Here is an 18,169-nt window from a genome sequence, read left to right as displayed (position 1 = left end):
TAATATTAAATATTATATAAAAATTTAAATATCATTAAAATATTTTTAAATTTTAATTAAAAATTGTAAGTGAAATTACACGGTTAAAAAGTAGCATTATTGAAAAGATGTGCTGTAAATTTTTTGAAAGTATCCTGGAGAAACATCTAAATTTCATTTAATTTTTAATTAATCCTTTAAAGGGCCATTTTTTCTAGTCATATTATGTTAAAATATTTTATAATTTATTAAATATTTTATTAAAATATTTAATTTGATTAATTAATTAATTAGGTTAATTAATAATTAAGTAACTAATCAAGACACATCATTTTGTCCGAGATAAAGAACTGAAGCATCTAAATTTCTGACTTACTAAAAAAGTTTGTCAGAACTTATGCCAACCTACATAATTTCATACAAAGATTGATAAATTTGGTGGGAAGCACACTTCCCACGGCCCAAGAAAGGGTTAGCTAAAATTTTAGAATACTCGCTCCAAGTTGTACATTTCTATCTTTCAAAGTACATTTGTGCCCAAATAGTACATTCCTATCCTTCAAAGTACATTTGTGCCACATTTTGTAGCTTTGGTCTAACTCTCTCCTCTGTAAAGCACCGAAATATACAACTTTTCACTTTTATTGTTAACAAAGATAGGCTTGTGATTAAAAGTGTCGGAAATTTTAAATTTTAATTACAGTACACTCCCGATTATTCGCGGAATTGGGTGGCGCGGCCGCCGCGGATAACAAAAATCGCGGATAATCCGAAAAAAGCTAAAAACGGGTATAGCAAAAGATAAAACAGTCATTCCAACGTTGAAAAATCGTTTTATGTACAATAAAACGTAAAATAAACAGCAGGAAATGTTTAACGAACGCTTAATATTTTAGTATATCACTCAAAACTAACCTAAAATGCATTTTGTTAATGAAAACAGAAAAGTGCTTTGTACTTACGAGAGGCGTCAAGGATACACAGCCGCGGAGAAGGTTCCGAGAAGGCCGAGGGGAAGGTTCCGAGAAGGCCGAGGGGAAGGTTCCGAGAAGGCCGGGGGGAAGGTTCCAAGAAGGCCTGCGATATTTTTGCCATAAATAAGCATGATGTTAGCAAATTTAACGTTTCGCTCCGTTTTGTAAACATTTTTATTTTCTTTGCTTTACGCTTGTACAAAATAAATAAACAAAAACAAACTTTGTGCGGCAGGTGCGGATAATCGGGAGTCTACTGTATGTGAAAAATGTACTTGAACTCTGGTTTTATCATGACAATGCAGTCGCAAGCGCGTTAAGGGAACCGACCAGAATTTGAAGAAGAAAGAAATTTTGGCTCCCCCCCCCCTCGTATCGATGAAAGACGATAATGATTTGAAGCTTTCAGCATTGATTTTATTTGCTAAGACAATAAGTACAGGTATTTTCGTCAAAATAGCATTCAAATTTTGAAAATACGTTTTTTAAATCATAAACTTTTCCAGAAAATTATTTGCTTATAATATTAGTACTTTTCAATCAAATCAAACGGAACCTGCAGAATATGTCACAATATGATTAATAATTAATAATAGTAATAATAATAAAGAAATACATTAAAATATTATAATTAATTATTATTATTACACATATATTATATAATATTATAATACATATATTATTTACAGTAATATTAAAGAAATTATATTAAAATGTATAAGTGAGTTATATGAAAATTCAAAGAAATATAGGTATTACAGTAAATAAATTTTAACTAAGCATGCGCGAAATATAGCATTTTTTTTCCTTCCATAATTACAAACCCAGATATACAGAGCAACCTACATAAAAAGTCTTGCAGAATAACGTTAACTTTCAAAAGAAATAAGTGATATGAATTTCAACTGCTCTCCAGGAAAAGCAAAAACATCAAGTTTCCCTACAAATTAATATTTTTATAAGATTCCTTTTTCAAATAACTATATTGAATTCCAAGAAAGGTAAAAAATTTACAAGTACTAAATACCTTTTAATATTTATAAATTAAGTATGCTCCATAAATTCCTATAAATTATGTATCAAAAGTAATAAGATATTTTACTATGTTATTCATGGTCATTTTCAAAACATTATTCATCTAGTATTATGCAATTTGATTTACGATATAATTAAGAGCCTCCTCACTGCGTATCGTTTGTTTATTTTGCAGATGTATCAGTTACCGCTAAAGTGCAGATATCAGTTAATATGCAGATTAGGTAGTTAATCTGCGCATTAACTAGAGTGATCCATTAAAGTGTGGAAAATTGTTTCATTTCTCAATTTACTTAGGTAATCTGCGAATTACCTAAATAAGTTGCACATTACCTACTAGGTACTCGTTAAAGTGAAAATAAAATCTTTGTTGGGAGCAATAATCACGTTCCTGTACTGTTTGTTGTACAGGAACTATTGTAATTAAATGCTATGTAAAAACTGTACTGCTTGTAAATTAAATGTTGTTTATTTTTTTAATATCTCAAGAATCAAGTTAATACAATCGAACTATCAACATATTAGTTGATAGCATCAATCATGAATCAATTGAAAAATTTCAATACAAAGAAATATTGAATATTATTGAAATTAAGGAAATAGACATAATGTTATTTATTTATTTTTGGAAATCTGAAGAATCACGTTAATACAATCAAGCAAACAATAAATCAGTTGATAGAATCGATCACCAATCATTTGAAAAACTCTACTAAAAATCAAACCCTTTAACATGTTATTACAATTCAGGAAATGAATTTGCGAAACATACGGTAAAATTATGCTTATGAGAAATAAAAGCAAGCGACGACGACCAGACGCTGGCGAAACCGAACTAAAGTTGGAGGGAGGAATAGGGACAGGACGTCTGAGTTTAGTTTTATTAACGTCCCATTTTTAAAGCAACGCTAGGGATATTTAGTCTCATAAATTTGAACCATGATCAGATGATTAGAATGACACCTGAGCTGGCATCCCTCTCTCCAAATTTCCACACCACACCAGAGGGAGGACGTTTGACCCTGACGGATTTAACATGCACCGGACATCGGAATCAGATTTATTTCAGACAGTAAAGACTGTGATATAATTAGGCCAAGTTTACTATTGATTTTTAGAAACTTTAGTTTCAATTACCCAAATAGTTCCAACTAAAATTCCCTAAGGATTCTTTATCCCCCCCCCCCCATTTTTTTTATTACAAACAAGATCAAAACACATAAAGTAAAGATCTGATTTCGATCTTTTTTCCTTTTCTAGCTTAAGAAATACAGAGGAAGTATAATAGTCATCAAAAAATTTGAACTCTCAGATTTTCATCCTTAGATTTCAGAATCTTTACTCACCGAGTAAGAAAAACACATTTTTTTGATATTATGTCTGTCTAATACAGACGCTGATAACTCTTGAACGCTTTGAGTTGGACGGCTGACGTTTGTTATATTGAATTACGATCAAAGTCGTAGATTTCTATCAAATTTTGAACGAAATCTATTCTCTCTGGTTGTTCAAGTATAACTATAAAACACCGAGTTAAATGAATAAAATTTGGTTCACAGATTTAACGTTTAAAATACAGATAGCTACCAAATTTGGAATCAAATTTGTCAAGAGACTGACTTTCTGTAGATCTTTACAGTTATAAACATGCAAACGCAATAACTCGAAGAAAAAAAATTATTTAAAATGTATGAAATTTGCCATGCGATTTTGTGACTACAATTGTAGTTCTGTGTCAAATTTTGGCTTCATTCGGTTTGAAAAACGAGTCTAAAGCACAAATTCGATTTTCGGCTACCTATTGTTAAATGTCAGAGATTAATAGCTAAAGATCACACGATATATTCATCAATCAATTTAAACCAAAGATCTCACGATATATTCATCAAAAATGCTTAATTTACGCCAAAGATCACACGATGTATTCATCGAAAATTCTTAATTTACGCCAAAGATCACACGCCATATTCATCGAAAATTCTTAATTTACGCCAAAGATCACACGATATATTCATCGAAAATTCTTAATTTACGCCAAAAATCACACGATATATTCATCGAAAATTCTTAATTTACGCCAAAGATCACACGATCAAAGATGCTTAATTTATTCCAAAGATCAATTTTTTTGTAACTACTGTTCACCATTTCCACGCAAGACATTCGTGGCTTAGTCTAAAGTGCACAATATTATGTGGGAGAAGAAGGATAACATTTTTATTAAAGATATGCCTAATTAGTATGTGGAAAAGTTTGGGAAGACTACTACCACTGGTTTTATTTAACGATTAACTTTTTATCATGATATGTAAAATTATTTCGAAACAATCAGTAACTTAAAAAAAATTCATATATACTTTCTCGCGATGTAACACTGCTATAAAAATTGATTTCAAATAGTTAGTGAAAATGTATTGCCTTTTCTATCAAAATGCACATTCATATAATAATATTATATGCTAAAAATGCATACTTAAATACTTTAAAAAACGCAGAAATCATAAATAATATGTATTAAATCGTCATAATCCAATTTGTCTAATTATTGTCCAAATTATCTATATTAGTTAATCCATTAATTATTGTCTGAATTCATGATTATTATTTGAATTCCATAATTTGATGGAACAATGTTAAATATATGTCTAAGGCAAAACGAAAGCACTCAATTCCTGTCATATTCATTTCATTCCTGTCTGGAGTTTTACATGGGAGCATTTCATGCATAGTATTTTGAATAAATAGCAAGTATGATCAACGAGATGAAAACGACCATATCAACTAATAATGGCAGAAATGGCCATTACTGAATGCATAAGTAGTAACGGCCAATATTTCGACCAATATCTAAATAATTGACAATAACTTACATTTATTTTAATTAACTTTAATTATGAAATTTTGATTTTTTTATACTTTATTTGTATTTAATAAATTACCAACCTAAAATGCTTAAAAAGGATACTATAAGAAATAACATCTCTACCTATTTTTTGAACATTAAAAGCATAGTCTCGGCAGCTAAGTGTACGTTAGCTTTCATGAGAAGGTCCCATTTACTGGAATTGACGACACTCTTATCGTTTTCTAAAATGAAATCCTGCACAGTGGACTTAAGGTCCTTGTCGTGGTGTAAATCAGCAAGAAGCAAGACCTCGCACGCATTGGTGAGACTAAGATTAGCCTTCAGGACAGAGGAGCATTTATCCTTCAAAGTCAAAATCTGATACGTTTCAGCTGCAACATATAAATCGGATGCAGCCTCCCAATGCAATTCTTCCAGTGTGTCGGTATACAGATAGAGGAGCAGACGGCGTACAGTATCCGGTTCTAAATCCACAACGCTAATTGTATCTTTTGCCTTTTCTTTCAAATCGCTCTCGAACATGGCTCTGAAGACTGGGGATCTAGCGGTCAAAATGAACCAATGAGCGGAAAGAATTTCTGATTCTGTGCGTAGTTTTATATCACAGAGAATGTTATCCTGTAACATGGAATTGAGATTCATTTTCAGATTAGAAGAACCCAAGTCCGGTTTCTTAACATTAATAGTTTTTATATTTTCAGGGACTGTCCTATTATTTCTAATGGAATCAAAACACCCAAAGCTAGTGCTTTCGATTCCCTCCACCACAATGCCAGTTGAAAAGGATACCTCACAATAAAGTGTCAAAATATCGTTTGGCAAATACAAATAATTTTCGTTCATCAGTGTGTCTTTTGAGAGATACAAGGTGCACTCCTCACTTTGAACAGTAGGTGTAAACCAAAATTCTTGGTGACAGCAGTTTACATAATCACCTTGAGCGTCTACGATGGACGACTCAAATGTCGAAAATACAATATGCGTATTTGCCAGAACGAGTTGGATAAGGATGACAGATAAACACAACGGTTTATTAAGAAACAAGTTTAAAAACATGATTGGTTTATCATCTGAAGTCGATTTTAATTTCAAAGCTACATTATTTCCAACATCAAAAGTACTAAAATGTTCTATTTTCCAAAGGAACGTTTTTCGTTCGACACCAATTCGAGTGCGTGCGATACATTGTCCATCCATCTTAGCTTCTGTCGTTCCATTCCACATTCTGCACTTTATAATCAGAGAGCCTTGAGGTAGGTAAGTTGATGTCTTGGCTAACACTGACTTTCGTTCATGAAATGATGAAAAACCGTAAGTATGGGCTTTCATATACGCATGTTGGAACACATTCAGTGAGTGCAACACTGAACCATCCAAACCCAGAATAGCTAATTCAAAGTCAATTTCAATTGTGGTCGGTCCTTTGCTGTCTTGTTCCCTGCACAAGAATAATGAAATCCACATTTCTGATGCGCATCCTCGTGGGTAAATCACCAAACTCCATTTGGTTCTGTCAAGCGTATCCACGATGAATGTTGGACTCTTAAGGCTTCTCCCAGTTTTTTGGTCACAATATTTGAAATTTTCTAAAATCCAGATGAAAGTAAAACCTTTTTTATTTTTGAAAAATTTGCATGCCATACTGAAAAAAGGTGGTAAAAAAGTTAGAAATTCCGTGCTACGTAACTGCAAACAAGTGAAATCAGTTTTGTTATCTGTTTTGTAAACCTCCCCTTTTGAAAAGAAATGATGTTAATTCTTATCAGAAACAGGAAATGGAGATAATGATAAGCGAAATGTATGTTTGATAAGCACCTATATTAACAAAAATATATTTAGAACTTTGCATGAAAACTATAATTTTCCGTCGGTTATTTAAATTATTATTTAATTTCCTATTCTTAAGTGTTGTTATTTAGCAATTATTATATATTAATATTTCTTTATTTTCAGTAGTTAACACAAAAGACTGCTCTCTCCTAATGATTTAAATTGGTTTGAATGGAAATATGTTTTAGATAAGATTAATTATCTTAAAACTTAAAATAGCACATATTTCTGAAGCTTTGATCATTTATATTGCTCAATAACATGGGCAGCAAAAGGATAGAAAAGAGGTTTTGAGTATCACTATAGGATACAAAACAGAGGTTCCAGTTAAGGTGTTTTAAGGTGAAATTGGCTTTCAAAAAATCATTAGTTTATTAAATATACAGAATAATTTAGATCTAGGATTGGGTGCCTTTTATTATTTCTTTAACGTTTCCAGTTTATTTCGTATAATTTTCTGTTTAAATTAGAGTAGCTTGAATTCGTTTGCAACATCAAAACACTCAAATCTAAGTTTATTAGTGCTTTGTAAGTTTCCAGTATATTTTAATTAACTAAATTTAATTAATTTATTTATCGACTTTTTATTTTACGTATGTCTATTAATAAATATAATACACTTGTAATGCGCTAATCCCCAAAACAATTCAGTATAACGCAGGCTTCAGTTCTTCCATTCAAATTTTCAGTTTAGGTTTTTAGAAAATCCGGAATAAAAACTTTTAAAGCGTTTTTGCACAACAATCATTTTTTATATTTTGCGTTACAACTGCCTTAAGTTGAAAGATGTTACCTTTTTCTTTTGAAAAATGTAGCTCAAAATAATTGCTATTAAAATGTTAGGTAATTTGATTTGTTATTAAGTTATTAAAATTTTAGGTAATTTGATTTGTTATTAAGTTATTAAAATTTTAGGTAATTTGATTTGTTATTAAGTTATTAAAATTTTAGGTAATTTGATTTGTTATTAAGTTATTAAAATTTTAGGTAATTTGATTTATTATTAAGTTATTAACATTTTAGGTAATTTGATTTGTTATTAACATTTTAGGTAATTTGATTTGTTATTAACATTTTAGGTAATTTGATTTGTTACTATGTTATTATAATGTTGGATAATTTGGTTTGAATTATGTTATTAAAACTTTTAGGTAATTTGATAGATGATATTTCAATGTAATCATACAGATACAAATTTAGTTATCAGTCCTGATGATATGTACTGATATCAGAAAAAAATTAGGTGATTCCACCATTGCAATAAATCATTCCATTCTGAAGTAAATATAAAATGTATAGTGTGTTGATAGTATTAAAGCATTCATATTAAGTTTTAGTTCCGCTCCGGGATAGAAAAGAGCTAAATCTGGATGTTCGAATTTTGTATCTATACAAAGTTAACACAGTCATACTAAAACTAAACAGTGAATTATATACTACAGCCTTAAAACTTAAATTCTTGTTGCAAAACAGGAAGATTAATCCTTTTCTAAGATAAAACAATCAATCAAACAGTATTCTGTCACAAAGTAATGACAATGTGCAATAGTTTGATCTTGAGCTCGAATGTTTATACAACTGATTTCGTATTTATTGAAATTACAATCAATTTTCGAATGGAGCACCACCGAAATGAAATATAAAATTAATAAAACATAAGATTAAAAAAAATTTCAAATTGATGAGATGCAAAAGAAATTTGATTTAAAACAGTTTACATCAAGAAAAAGAAGTACAACAAAAGAAAACGAAATTATGCAAGCATAAAATGTGAGTTTTAATAATACAAAACAAATAATAGTACATAATGTTAATAAATGAAATAGTAACAATTATATTTAAAGATTTGAATAATCTTTGCAAAAGATTGAAAAAATAATTAATAAAATTTAACAAATAAATGATTTAAGGAAATTTAAATAAACAGTTTATTGCCAATTGTATTGATAATTTTTTTTTACAATTTAATAAACAGTACATAATTGATAGTCAGAGAATGATTTTTATAAAGATATGTTAATCTTAATTTTAATAATTAAATAATTACAAAAGTAAGTATTAAGAAAGAAGAAACGCTATTTAGACTGTTGATTTCGGTGGACAGGGGATATGCACTTTACAATTTCTAACACTTAAAAGGCGTCAAGTAAAGTACAATTGAAGTGGTGCTCACATGAAAAAAATGTATTAAACTAAAGTAACAAATCAAAAATGAAAACAATTGATAAAAGAAGCACATTAATCAATTTTGACTTTTTATAAAGTAATCTAATATATTATAGCAATATATGATATTTTAGTTGTGTTAATGGGATACTCAAAAGACCAAAGATAAAATTCAGCCTTAAATCTTATGTTAGAGAATTGATATAACTTCATTTATAATTTCTTTCTTTGGTGAAAACGAATTGATCAAAATTTCATATTTTATTGAAAACATTACACGTGTCGTTTCTCTGACACGTGTAGACTTAGGAAAGGTAATCTTAAGTATGTCTCTTCACTTGGAGTGTGAGAAATGATGAAGTCATTAGTCTTCTAGAACGCGTGTTGAAAATGATAGCATAAAAAGTGAAAATTGGATCAAGAAATATGAGAACATTTTAGAATGAAAATATGGGCTGATTAAGAAAAAAATTAGGAAATTAATTAGAACTGAAATTAGATTTTATATATATATATATAATGATATTTTAACTCTAATTTCAATTTAATTAATTTCCAAGATTTTATCTTAATTTAGCCCATAGTAACTTCATTCTAAAATATTCTCTTATTTCGTGATCCAATTCCACTTTCTCTACTTAATTAATTCAAGAGAAGCTTTATAAAATTGCTTAGTCAGCTAAACGCCGATACTTTTACACGCTCGGCGTGAAGGGGTAAAAATGTCCAGTAAGCACATTCTTTCTTAAAAGATCCCTGTGTTTCCCTTACATGTGATTGACATGTGTCAGAAATCCCTATCAGAATCTTATTAATATATTAGCACAATGAAGAAATATTTTCACTATCAAGATCTAAGGTTATATAAGGCGAGGGATAATTTATTTCGGCCCTTTTTCCCCACTTCGGCTTTTGTACTGCTCTGGGGCGGACGTCTTGTCCGTGTCTTTGCTTGTAAATAATTATGCTTTCAAGTTGGATTAATCAATGAACATTATAAAACTTTTCGATAAAAAAATTATAATAATTATATTAATACAGGCTGTCAAAAAATGTGTTTTCCATTTTAAATAGTAAACAATAAACTTTCAAAAATATATCAGTTTCATGCTTCAGATTTTAATGCGTTGTCTTTGAAATTAAAATGTTAATTATTATTTTGAATTAATTGAAAACTTATCTCAAAGATTCAACACATATTCTCCAAGCAAAAACAATGAATTTCCTTCAAATGCATTAGATCTTCTACCTGAAGGACGGTTTTCTTTGCGACATCTGAAACATTATATTTAGAGCTAAAATCTAATAACAATGGTAGATTTGAGAGTAATCATTGAAAAAGCGCAACCATCTAATTCAAATTGATACGTTAAGAAATTTAAATTAGCTTTGGGCAAAATGTATATTAATTATTTTCATTTATTATTCAAAATGCGTAAAAAAATTTAGGAGACAATCTGAAATTTAAAAGAAATCATACTGCTATCATTAAAAGAAAATTGTCGAATGTATCTATTTACCTATTCTTTAAATCTTAAAAGCATAGTTTCAGCTGCTAAATGCACATTAGTTTCCATGAAAAGTTTCCATTCACTGGAATTGATGATACTCTTATCATTTTTTAAAATGAAATTTTGGACGGCAGATTTCAGTTCCTTGTCTTGATGCAAGTCAGCGAGAAGTAAGATCCCGCATGCATTGGTGAAACTAAGATTGGCCTTCAGGAAAAAGGAGCACTTATTTTTCAAAGTCAAAATCTGATACTTTTCAGCTGCAACATATAAATCAGATGCAGCCTCCCAATGCAATTCTTCCAAGGTGTCGGTATACAGATAGAGGAGCATACGGCGTACGGTATCCGGTTCTAAATCCACAATGTCAATTCGATCCTTTGCTTTTTCTTTCATATTGCTCTGGAACATGGCTCTGAAGACCGGTGATCTAGCGGTCAAAATGAACCAATGAGCTGAAAATGTTTCTGATTTTGTATTCAGTTTTACGTCACAGAGGACATTGTGCTGTAGCATGGAATTGAGATCCGCTTTCAGATCAGAAGTGTCTGAATCTGGTTTTTTAACACAAGTAGTTTCTATATTTTCAGGAACTACATTGCTGTTTATAAAAGAACTAGGACATCCATAACTTGTGCTTTCAATTCCTTCAAATACAATACCAGAAGAAAAGATCTGCTCGCAATAAAGAACTAAAACGTTATTCGGTATGTACAGGCATTTATTCTTCATCACTGTATCTTTCGATAACGTCAAAGAATATTCTTCACTTTCAGTGGTAGGTGAAATCCAAAATTCATGTTGTCCACAGTCCACATAATTACCCTTCGCATCTACAAGGGATGATTTAAATGTCGAAAATATAATGTTTTTATTTGAGGGAACGAATTTAATAAAAATTTCAGATGAACCACCAATTTTGCGCAGGGACAGTTTTAAAGACATAATTGGTTTATCGTCTGATGTCGACTTTAACTTGAAGGTTAGCCTTCTCCCAGGATGAAAAGCATTAAAATTTTGTATTTTCCACAGAAATTTTTTTTCTTCGATACCGATTCGAGTACGGGCAATGCATTTTCCATTCCTTTTAATCTCACCAATGCTTTTAGACATTATGCACCTTATTGTTAATGTACGTCGAGGAAGGAACGTTAATCTCTTGGCAAATATAGATTCTCGTTCTACAAATTCTGGGAATCCGAAGCCATGGTTCTTCGGATATGCGTGCTTACGTATGCATAGTGATTTGAGTACTGAATCATCCGATGCTAAAAGGGCTAATTCAAAATCAACTTCAATAGACTCTGGTCCTTTGCTGTCTTCTTCCCTTCGCAAGAATAATGAAATCCATTTGTTAGATTCCTGTCCCCTTGGATAAATTAATAAACTCCATTTGGTTCTTTCAATTGTATCCACAATGAATGTTGGACTCTTAAGCCTTTCCCAAATTTTTTTATCACAATATTCAAAATTTTCTAAAATCCATATGAAAGTAAAGTCCTTTTCATTTTTTTCAAATGTACATGCCATACTGAATAGAAAGAAAATAAAGGCCGAGGAGATTCTGTGCTCCGAAATTTTAAAGAGCTGAATTTTTTTCTCAACTGCTCTGTTAACTTCTACGCCTCTTTTGAAAAGAACTGATAATAATCTTATCCATTATTTCAATTCTTATCAGAATCATAAAATGGAGATAGTGAGACATGATGCAGGTTTGATAAGCACCTATTAATAACGGTATGTTGATAAATTTGTGTATAACTCAAAATTTATATTATTTTTATTGACTAAATAAAGCTTTAATTCTTCTACTATTATTTAGCAATTATTCGATTTTAATTCTCCTTTAAGTTTTTTAATTTTACACATTTGTGCTTGATTTTTAGAAAAGATTGAAAGCGCATTGAAAACTAGTTCGAATAAGATGTGTTTTAGATTAAATCAATTAAATTGAAACTTAACTTGGCATAAATTATTGAGACTTTTATCTTTTATGTTTTTCGGTAACATTGACGTCATTAGAGTGGAAAGATACAACATTTGCACTAGATCTCATTGTAGAGACGCATAATTGAAATTCTAGTTAATTTTTTCGATATGAAACAGATTTTAAAAAATATTCTGGATTAATATGAATGCACAGTTGGTGGAAACATGTTGGGTCGGACTGGGAATATGTTCTAGATAAAATTACATTGACGCTTAGAATTAGCATTTTTAACATTTATATTAATAATAGATGACTTTTACGTAGCGTGAAAAATGTTACATATTTGCCCTGGGATTAGTTATTACTTGACGCAGAAATGAGGCCCCATTTAGCAACTTTGAAGTAAAATAAGTGTTCAAAACATCCTAAGTTAATGTGTTAATGTAAATATATCAAATAATTAAGATTTAGAATTGAGATTTAAAGCTTTTTATTGTTTCTTAACTATTTGTCTAATTTATTTTATACTGTTGTTTAAATTAAAATCATAGGGTTTGTTTACATTATTAAACGAAATCCAGTCTAAGTATATAAACTCTTTTTTAATTTAGAATTTTTTTTAAAAATTAGCTTCACTTTATTTATTTATTAGGTTATTTTATAATTAATAATAAGTTAATTTATAATAATTATTATTTATTATTAAATATCATATGCTTGTAAAACATAAAGACAAAAAAAAAAAAAATGTGAAGCAAGCTCTAGCTCTTTCGTCCAAATTTTCCCATTTTCTTGTTTTTAATAATTATAGAATTAAAACTTATACATCATTTTGATACCATGATCATCCTTAACTTAGCCATTTTGACAGACTAAAACCATATGAGGAATTTGATAGGTAGTTTTATCATTATGAATTTGGTAGGCAGTTTCAATACCAAAATTGTAGATTTCTTTCAAATCTTCTGTGAAAATCATTTACTAACAATCTGTTTGTGTTTTTCCCATAGTTCTGTATGTGATGTCCATAACTCAAAAAAGTTATTAGACAGATGTATGTAATTAAATTTTTCAATTTATAGCTAGATTTTCATGAAGTTGGATTTAACTTAAGTTCGTAAGTTGACTAAATATGTGTAGATTTCTTTATTCATAAATATGTTACGTGACATTTCAAATTCGCAAGAAGATAAATAAATAAAATATTGTAAAGGATGTTGACACCAAAATTATAGATTTGTGTATGTTCCAATCAGAGGAAGCAAATAACTTAAAACGCATGTTGTATTTGTTTTACTATACAAAGATATTAACGAAGTAATACTTAAATCTTCAATTGTCTCATAATTTAAATTCTTGTTTAAAAGCATTTTGAAGACAATTAACACTTTTCTGCAAAATAAAAATTAATCAAATAGTGATATTTCATAAAGAGGTGTTTCACAATGAACGATAGTTAGATTTTGGGTTAAATGCTTATGAAGATGATTTCGTATTTGTCGAAATGATAGTCGGTTTTCTAATAGGGCTTCAAAGAAAAATATAAATTTAATAAGATACAATTATTAAATATATTTGCATACTTTCCCACTGGAGAACAGCAGATTTTTTTAAAATTAACCAAACGGCACTAAGAATTAAATATCCAAAAAATTCAAACTAAGAAAAACTTTACCAAAAAAGAAGTACAAAAAAAGAAAACGAAATTATCTAAGTTAAGAATATGAATTTTAATAAATAATGCAAAAAAAAAACACTATGCAATTCTAATAACAAGTAATATATATAAAAAAAATTTAAGTCAATTTCTACTTAGGTCAACAAATTTTTTTTTTTTTATTTTAGTTACTTTTTATTAAAATTGCAACAAAGACAAACTTGGTTACCATTTGGCGATATGGCGACGGATTTGGTAACTCTGGCGACCAAATAGAAATTACTGGACAAATTTAGTTTATTAATTAATATTAGAAAAAAAACTGTATTAACATCGAGTGTCATCCACTACAAGTTTAAAAAAATGTATTTGAACTTGAGTGGATGAATAAAAAGTATTTTATTAACGATTGAAAATTTGAACAAGATATATAAATATATATAGGGAGAGTGTGAACTAATAGTAGAAATTGAATAAATAATAAGAAAAATATAAAATTTTAAATAATTTTTTTAAATAAAAAAAGATAAATAACTAATATATTTTAATGAACAGATAGTTTATAATACTTTAAATAAACTAAATTGAAATTTAATCTGTTAATAATTGTATTGAGAACAAATTTTTACTACTTTAGCAAAAAATACATAATTAAATATCATTGATTAATTTTTATAAATTAAGATATTATAATCAGAATTTTAATAATTAGTTAATTAAAAAGTTAAGAAATAACGAATAGTTAGATGGTTAGTTACGAGGGACACTGAATCTGCTCGCTAAAATTACTAGCATCTAAAAGATGCATAAAAAAATAAAACTGAGACGATGGATATCTGCAGCAAAGGATGTTTAACTAATAAAAACATTTTTGAAATAAGAGCAAACGATAAAAGCAATCATTGATCAGTTTTGACTTCTAATCATATAATGCGATATACAGATTATGTTTCACTATGCTAACAGGAAATTCGAATTAAAAACTTTTAAATTGGATTAAACAATTTAAATATGTAATTTTTGGTTGAAATTAATAATAAAAAATAATAACAGATTGATAGCTGTTGAGTCTCTTATTATAGAATTGAAACATATCTTTATCCTTATCAAAAAAGGACTTATTAAAATTTCATTTTTACTCAGATTGAGCACAGAATAATCCAGTATATAAAAAAATCACAAAAAATAAATCTTAAAAATCAGAATGATTAAAGTTATGTAAGGGTTACATTTATTTTCAGTAGTAAAGGTTAACAATAGGCTGACGATTTTGACAACAGCCAGATTTAAAATGTGTTGAAGGTTTAAACATTCTAAAGATAACTCATTTTTTTTCCCTAAACGCATCTTTTAATATATGCAAAATAAAAAGCATTACATAATACTCTTCTTTCAAACTTTATTTTTTTAATACAGATGTAAAATTTATTAACACTTACTCATCATATAATATCAAAAATATTTTGAGACAATCAAGGATTGTATGCCATTTTCCGATAAAAAATTTATATTTGCCACATATTGATACAAATTATACTAAAAATGTATTTCCTTTTTCATTTTATATATGTAAACAATCAATAACACGTAAGTTTCACTATGAAAAGTTATTAATACATTAACCCTCGTCAGAATTAACATGTTAATGACAGTTTCGAATTAACTGAAAATGTATCTTATAAATTCAATAAGACGAAGAGAAAGCACCGAATTTATATAACAAGCATCAGTGATGGCACCTGATACAAAATGTTTAAAGATAAGAATCAATAACAATGACAGAGTTGAGAAAAGTTATTGAAAGAGAGCAACTACAATACAAACAAAAATGTTAAAAACTTAAAATAACTTCGATTAAATCGTATAATGATTATTTTCATTAATTGTTCAAAATTTATAAAAATTTTAAAGGCAACCTGAATTTAAAAACAACCATCCTGTTATCTTATGAAAGAAAATTGTAAAACGTATATATTTACCTATTTTTTGAACCTTAAAAGCATGGTCTCAGCAGCTAAATGCACATTAGCTTCCATGAGAAGTTTCCATTCACTGGAATTAATGATAATCTTATCGTTATCTAAAATGAAATTCTGGACGGCAGTTTTCAATTCTGTGTCTTGGTGCAAATCAGCGAGAAGTAAGATTTCGCATGCATTGATGAGACTAAGATTGGTCTTCAGAAAAGAAGAGCATTTATCCTTCAAAGCCAAAATCTGATACTTTTCAGCTGCAACGTATAAATCAGATGCAATCTCCCAATCTAGTTCTTCCAATGAGTCTGTGTACAAATATAGGAGCATACGGCGTACAGTGTCCGGTTTCATATCCTTAATATCGATTCGATCTTTTGCCTTTTCTTTCATATCATTCTTGAACATGGCTCTAAAAACCGGGGATCTAGCGGTCAAAATAAACCAATGAGCGGAAAATGTTTCTGATTTTGTATTCAGTTTTACGTCGCAGAGGACATTGTCCTGTAACATGGAATTGAGATCGGCTTTTAGATCAGAAATGTCTGAATCTGGTTTCTTAACACAAACAGTTTCTATATTTGCAGGAACTACATTGTTGTTTATAAAAGAGCCAGGGCATCCATAGCTAGTGTTTTCAATTCCTTCAAACACAATACCAGTAGAAAATATTTGCTCACATTGAAGAACTAAAAAGTTATTTGGTAAGTACAGACATCTATCCATCATTATTGTATCTTTTGATATTGATAAGGCAAATTCTTCACTTCCGCTAGCAGGAGACGGCCAAAATTCATGATGTCCGCAATTTACATAATTGCCCTGAGCATCTACAAGGGACGACTTAAATGTCGAAAATATTATATTTTTATTTAAAAGAACGAATTTAATGAGAATATCAGATGAAACCCAAGATTTACGAAGAAACAACTTTAAAAACATGATTGGCTGATCGTCTGACGTCGATTTTAATTTGAAAGTTATTTCCCGCCGTTCATCCAAAGTAATAAAGTTATCTATTTTCCAAAGAAATACTTTTTTTTCGATACCAATGCGAGTACGGGCAACACACAGTCCATCCATTTGCATTTCTCCTGTGCTTTTCCACATTCTACATCTTATTGTTAAAATATTTTGAGGTAGATATGCTGATTTCTTTGCAAATACAGATTCTCGTTCTTGAAATTCTAAGGAACCCCATCCTTCATTTTTCATGAAAGCACGCTTGTATCTGTCCAGTGATATTAGCGCCGAACCCTCAGAAGATAAGAAGGCTAATTCATAATCAACTTCAATGGTGGTTGGCCCTTTGCTGTCTCCCTCTCTTCGCAAGTATAAACAGATCCAACGTTCGGATTCATATCCCCTCGGAAAAATCCACAAACTCCATTTAGATCTTTCTATGGTATCCGCAATGAATGTTGGACTTTTAAGAAATTCTTTTGTTTTCTTCCCACAGTATTCAAAATTTTCTAAAATCCATGTAAAAGTAAAACTCTTTTTAGGATTCGATTTGCATGCCATACTGAAGAACTGTACACAGCGGCTGAGAATATTTTACGCTTAGAAATTCACAACAAAACTAAACAGTTTTCGCAGCTGTTCAGTCAACTCCCTTTTTGATAAGAACTGATAATAAGTCCATTGTGTGAATTTTTATCAGAAGCATGTAAACGGAGAAATCGTGAAAACACATATATATATTTGATAATCCCGTATTAACCGATGTATTTTGAGAAGGATCGTAACTCCATCATATGTTACACAGAATTATAAATTTTGAATAAAAAATGCGATAAATGTAAAGTTATGATAGAGACAAACAAATTAAAATAGAAAATAAACAAAGAATAAAAAAAAATATTTAAAAAAAAAAACACAGGAATTTTTATAAGCTGGTATACGCGATAATTGGTTTAGTTTAGTTATATTAACGTCCCGTTTGAAGCAACACAAGGGCTATTTTCGGACGGACCTCGTAATTTTGAACCGCGGTCAGATGACGAGGACGACACCTGAACTGGCACCCCCCCTCTCCACACCACACCAGCGGGAGGACGTTTGGTCATGACGGGTTTAACGTGCAACAGACCCCCTTACACGACGGTTCTTTGGTGGAATAGGGTCTCGAACCTGAAACCCTCCGGCTCCGAGCCGAGACCTTACCACCAGGCCGCCGCGGCCTGGTATATGTGATAAAGAGAGTTCAATTCTAAATTCAAGCTTATGTATATACGATATATCATGT

The 18,169-nt window shown here is 29.8% G+C and overlaps 1 protein-coding gene across 5 annotated transcripts in view; it reads right to left on the bottom strand.

The window, feature by feature from the left end:
• The window catches only part of LOC129988027 (speckle-type POZ protein B-like), a 37,920-nt gene extending 20,399 nt beyond the window's left edge, over positions 1-17,521 (bottom strand). For 2 of the 5 annotated variants that reach the window (XM_056096107.1, XM_056096106.1), the window contains exon 1: positions 15,928-17,521. In XM_056096107.1, coding sequence (XP_055952082.1) covers positions 15,928-17,445 — 1,518 coding nt within the window. In that variant the 5' untranslated portion in view covers positions 17,446-17,521. Of the gene's footprint in view, positions 1-941; positions 1,057-4,974; positions 6,525-10,370; positions 11,975-15,927 lie in introns of those variants that run through there. The other 3 variants (XR_008785622.1, XM_056096104.1, XM_056096105.1) reach the window with 3 other exon arrangements.
• Positions 17,522-18,169: the final 648 nt, after the last annotated feature.

The sequence above is a fragment of the Argiope bruennichi genome, chromosome 10, assembly GCF_947563725.1.
Source record: "Argiope bruennichi chromosome 10, qqArgBrue1.1, whole genome shotgun sequence".
NCBI classification, from domain to species: domain Eukaryota; kingdom Metazoa; phylum Arthropoda; class Arachnida; order Araneae; family Araneidae; genus Argiope; species Argiope bruennichi.
This window is presented reverse-complemented; position numbering and strand designations above follow the sequence as displayed.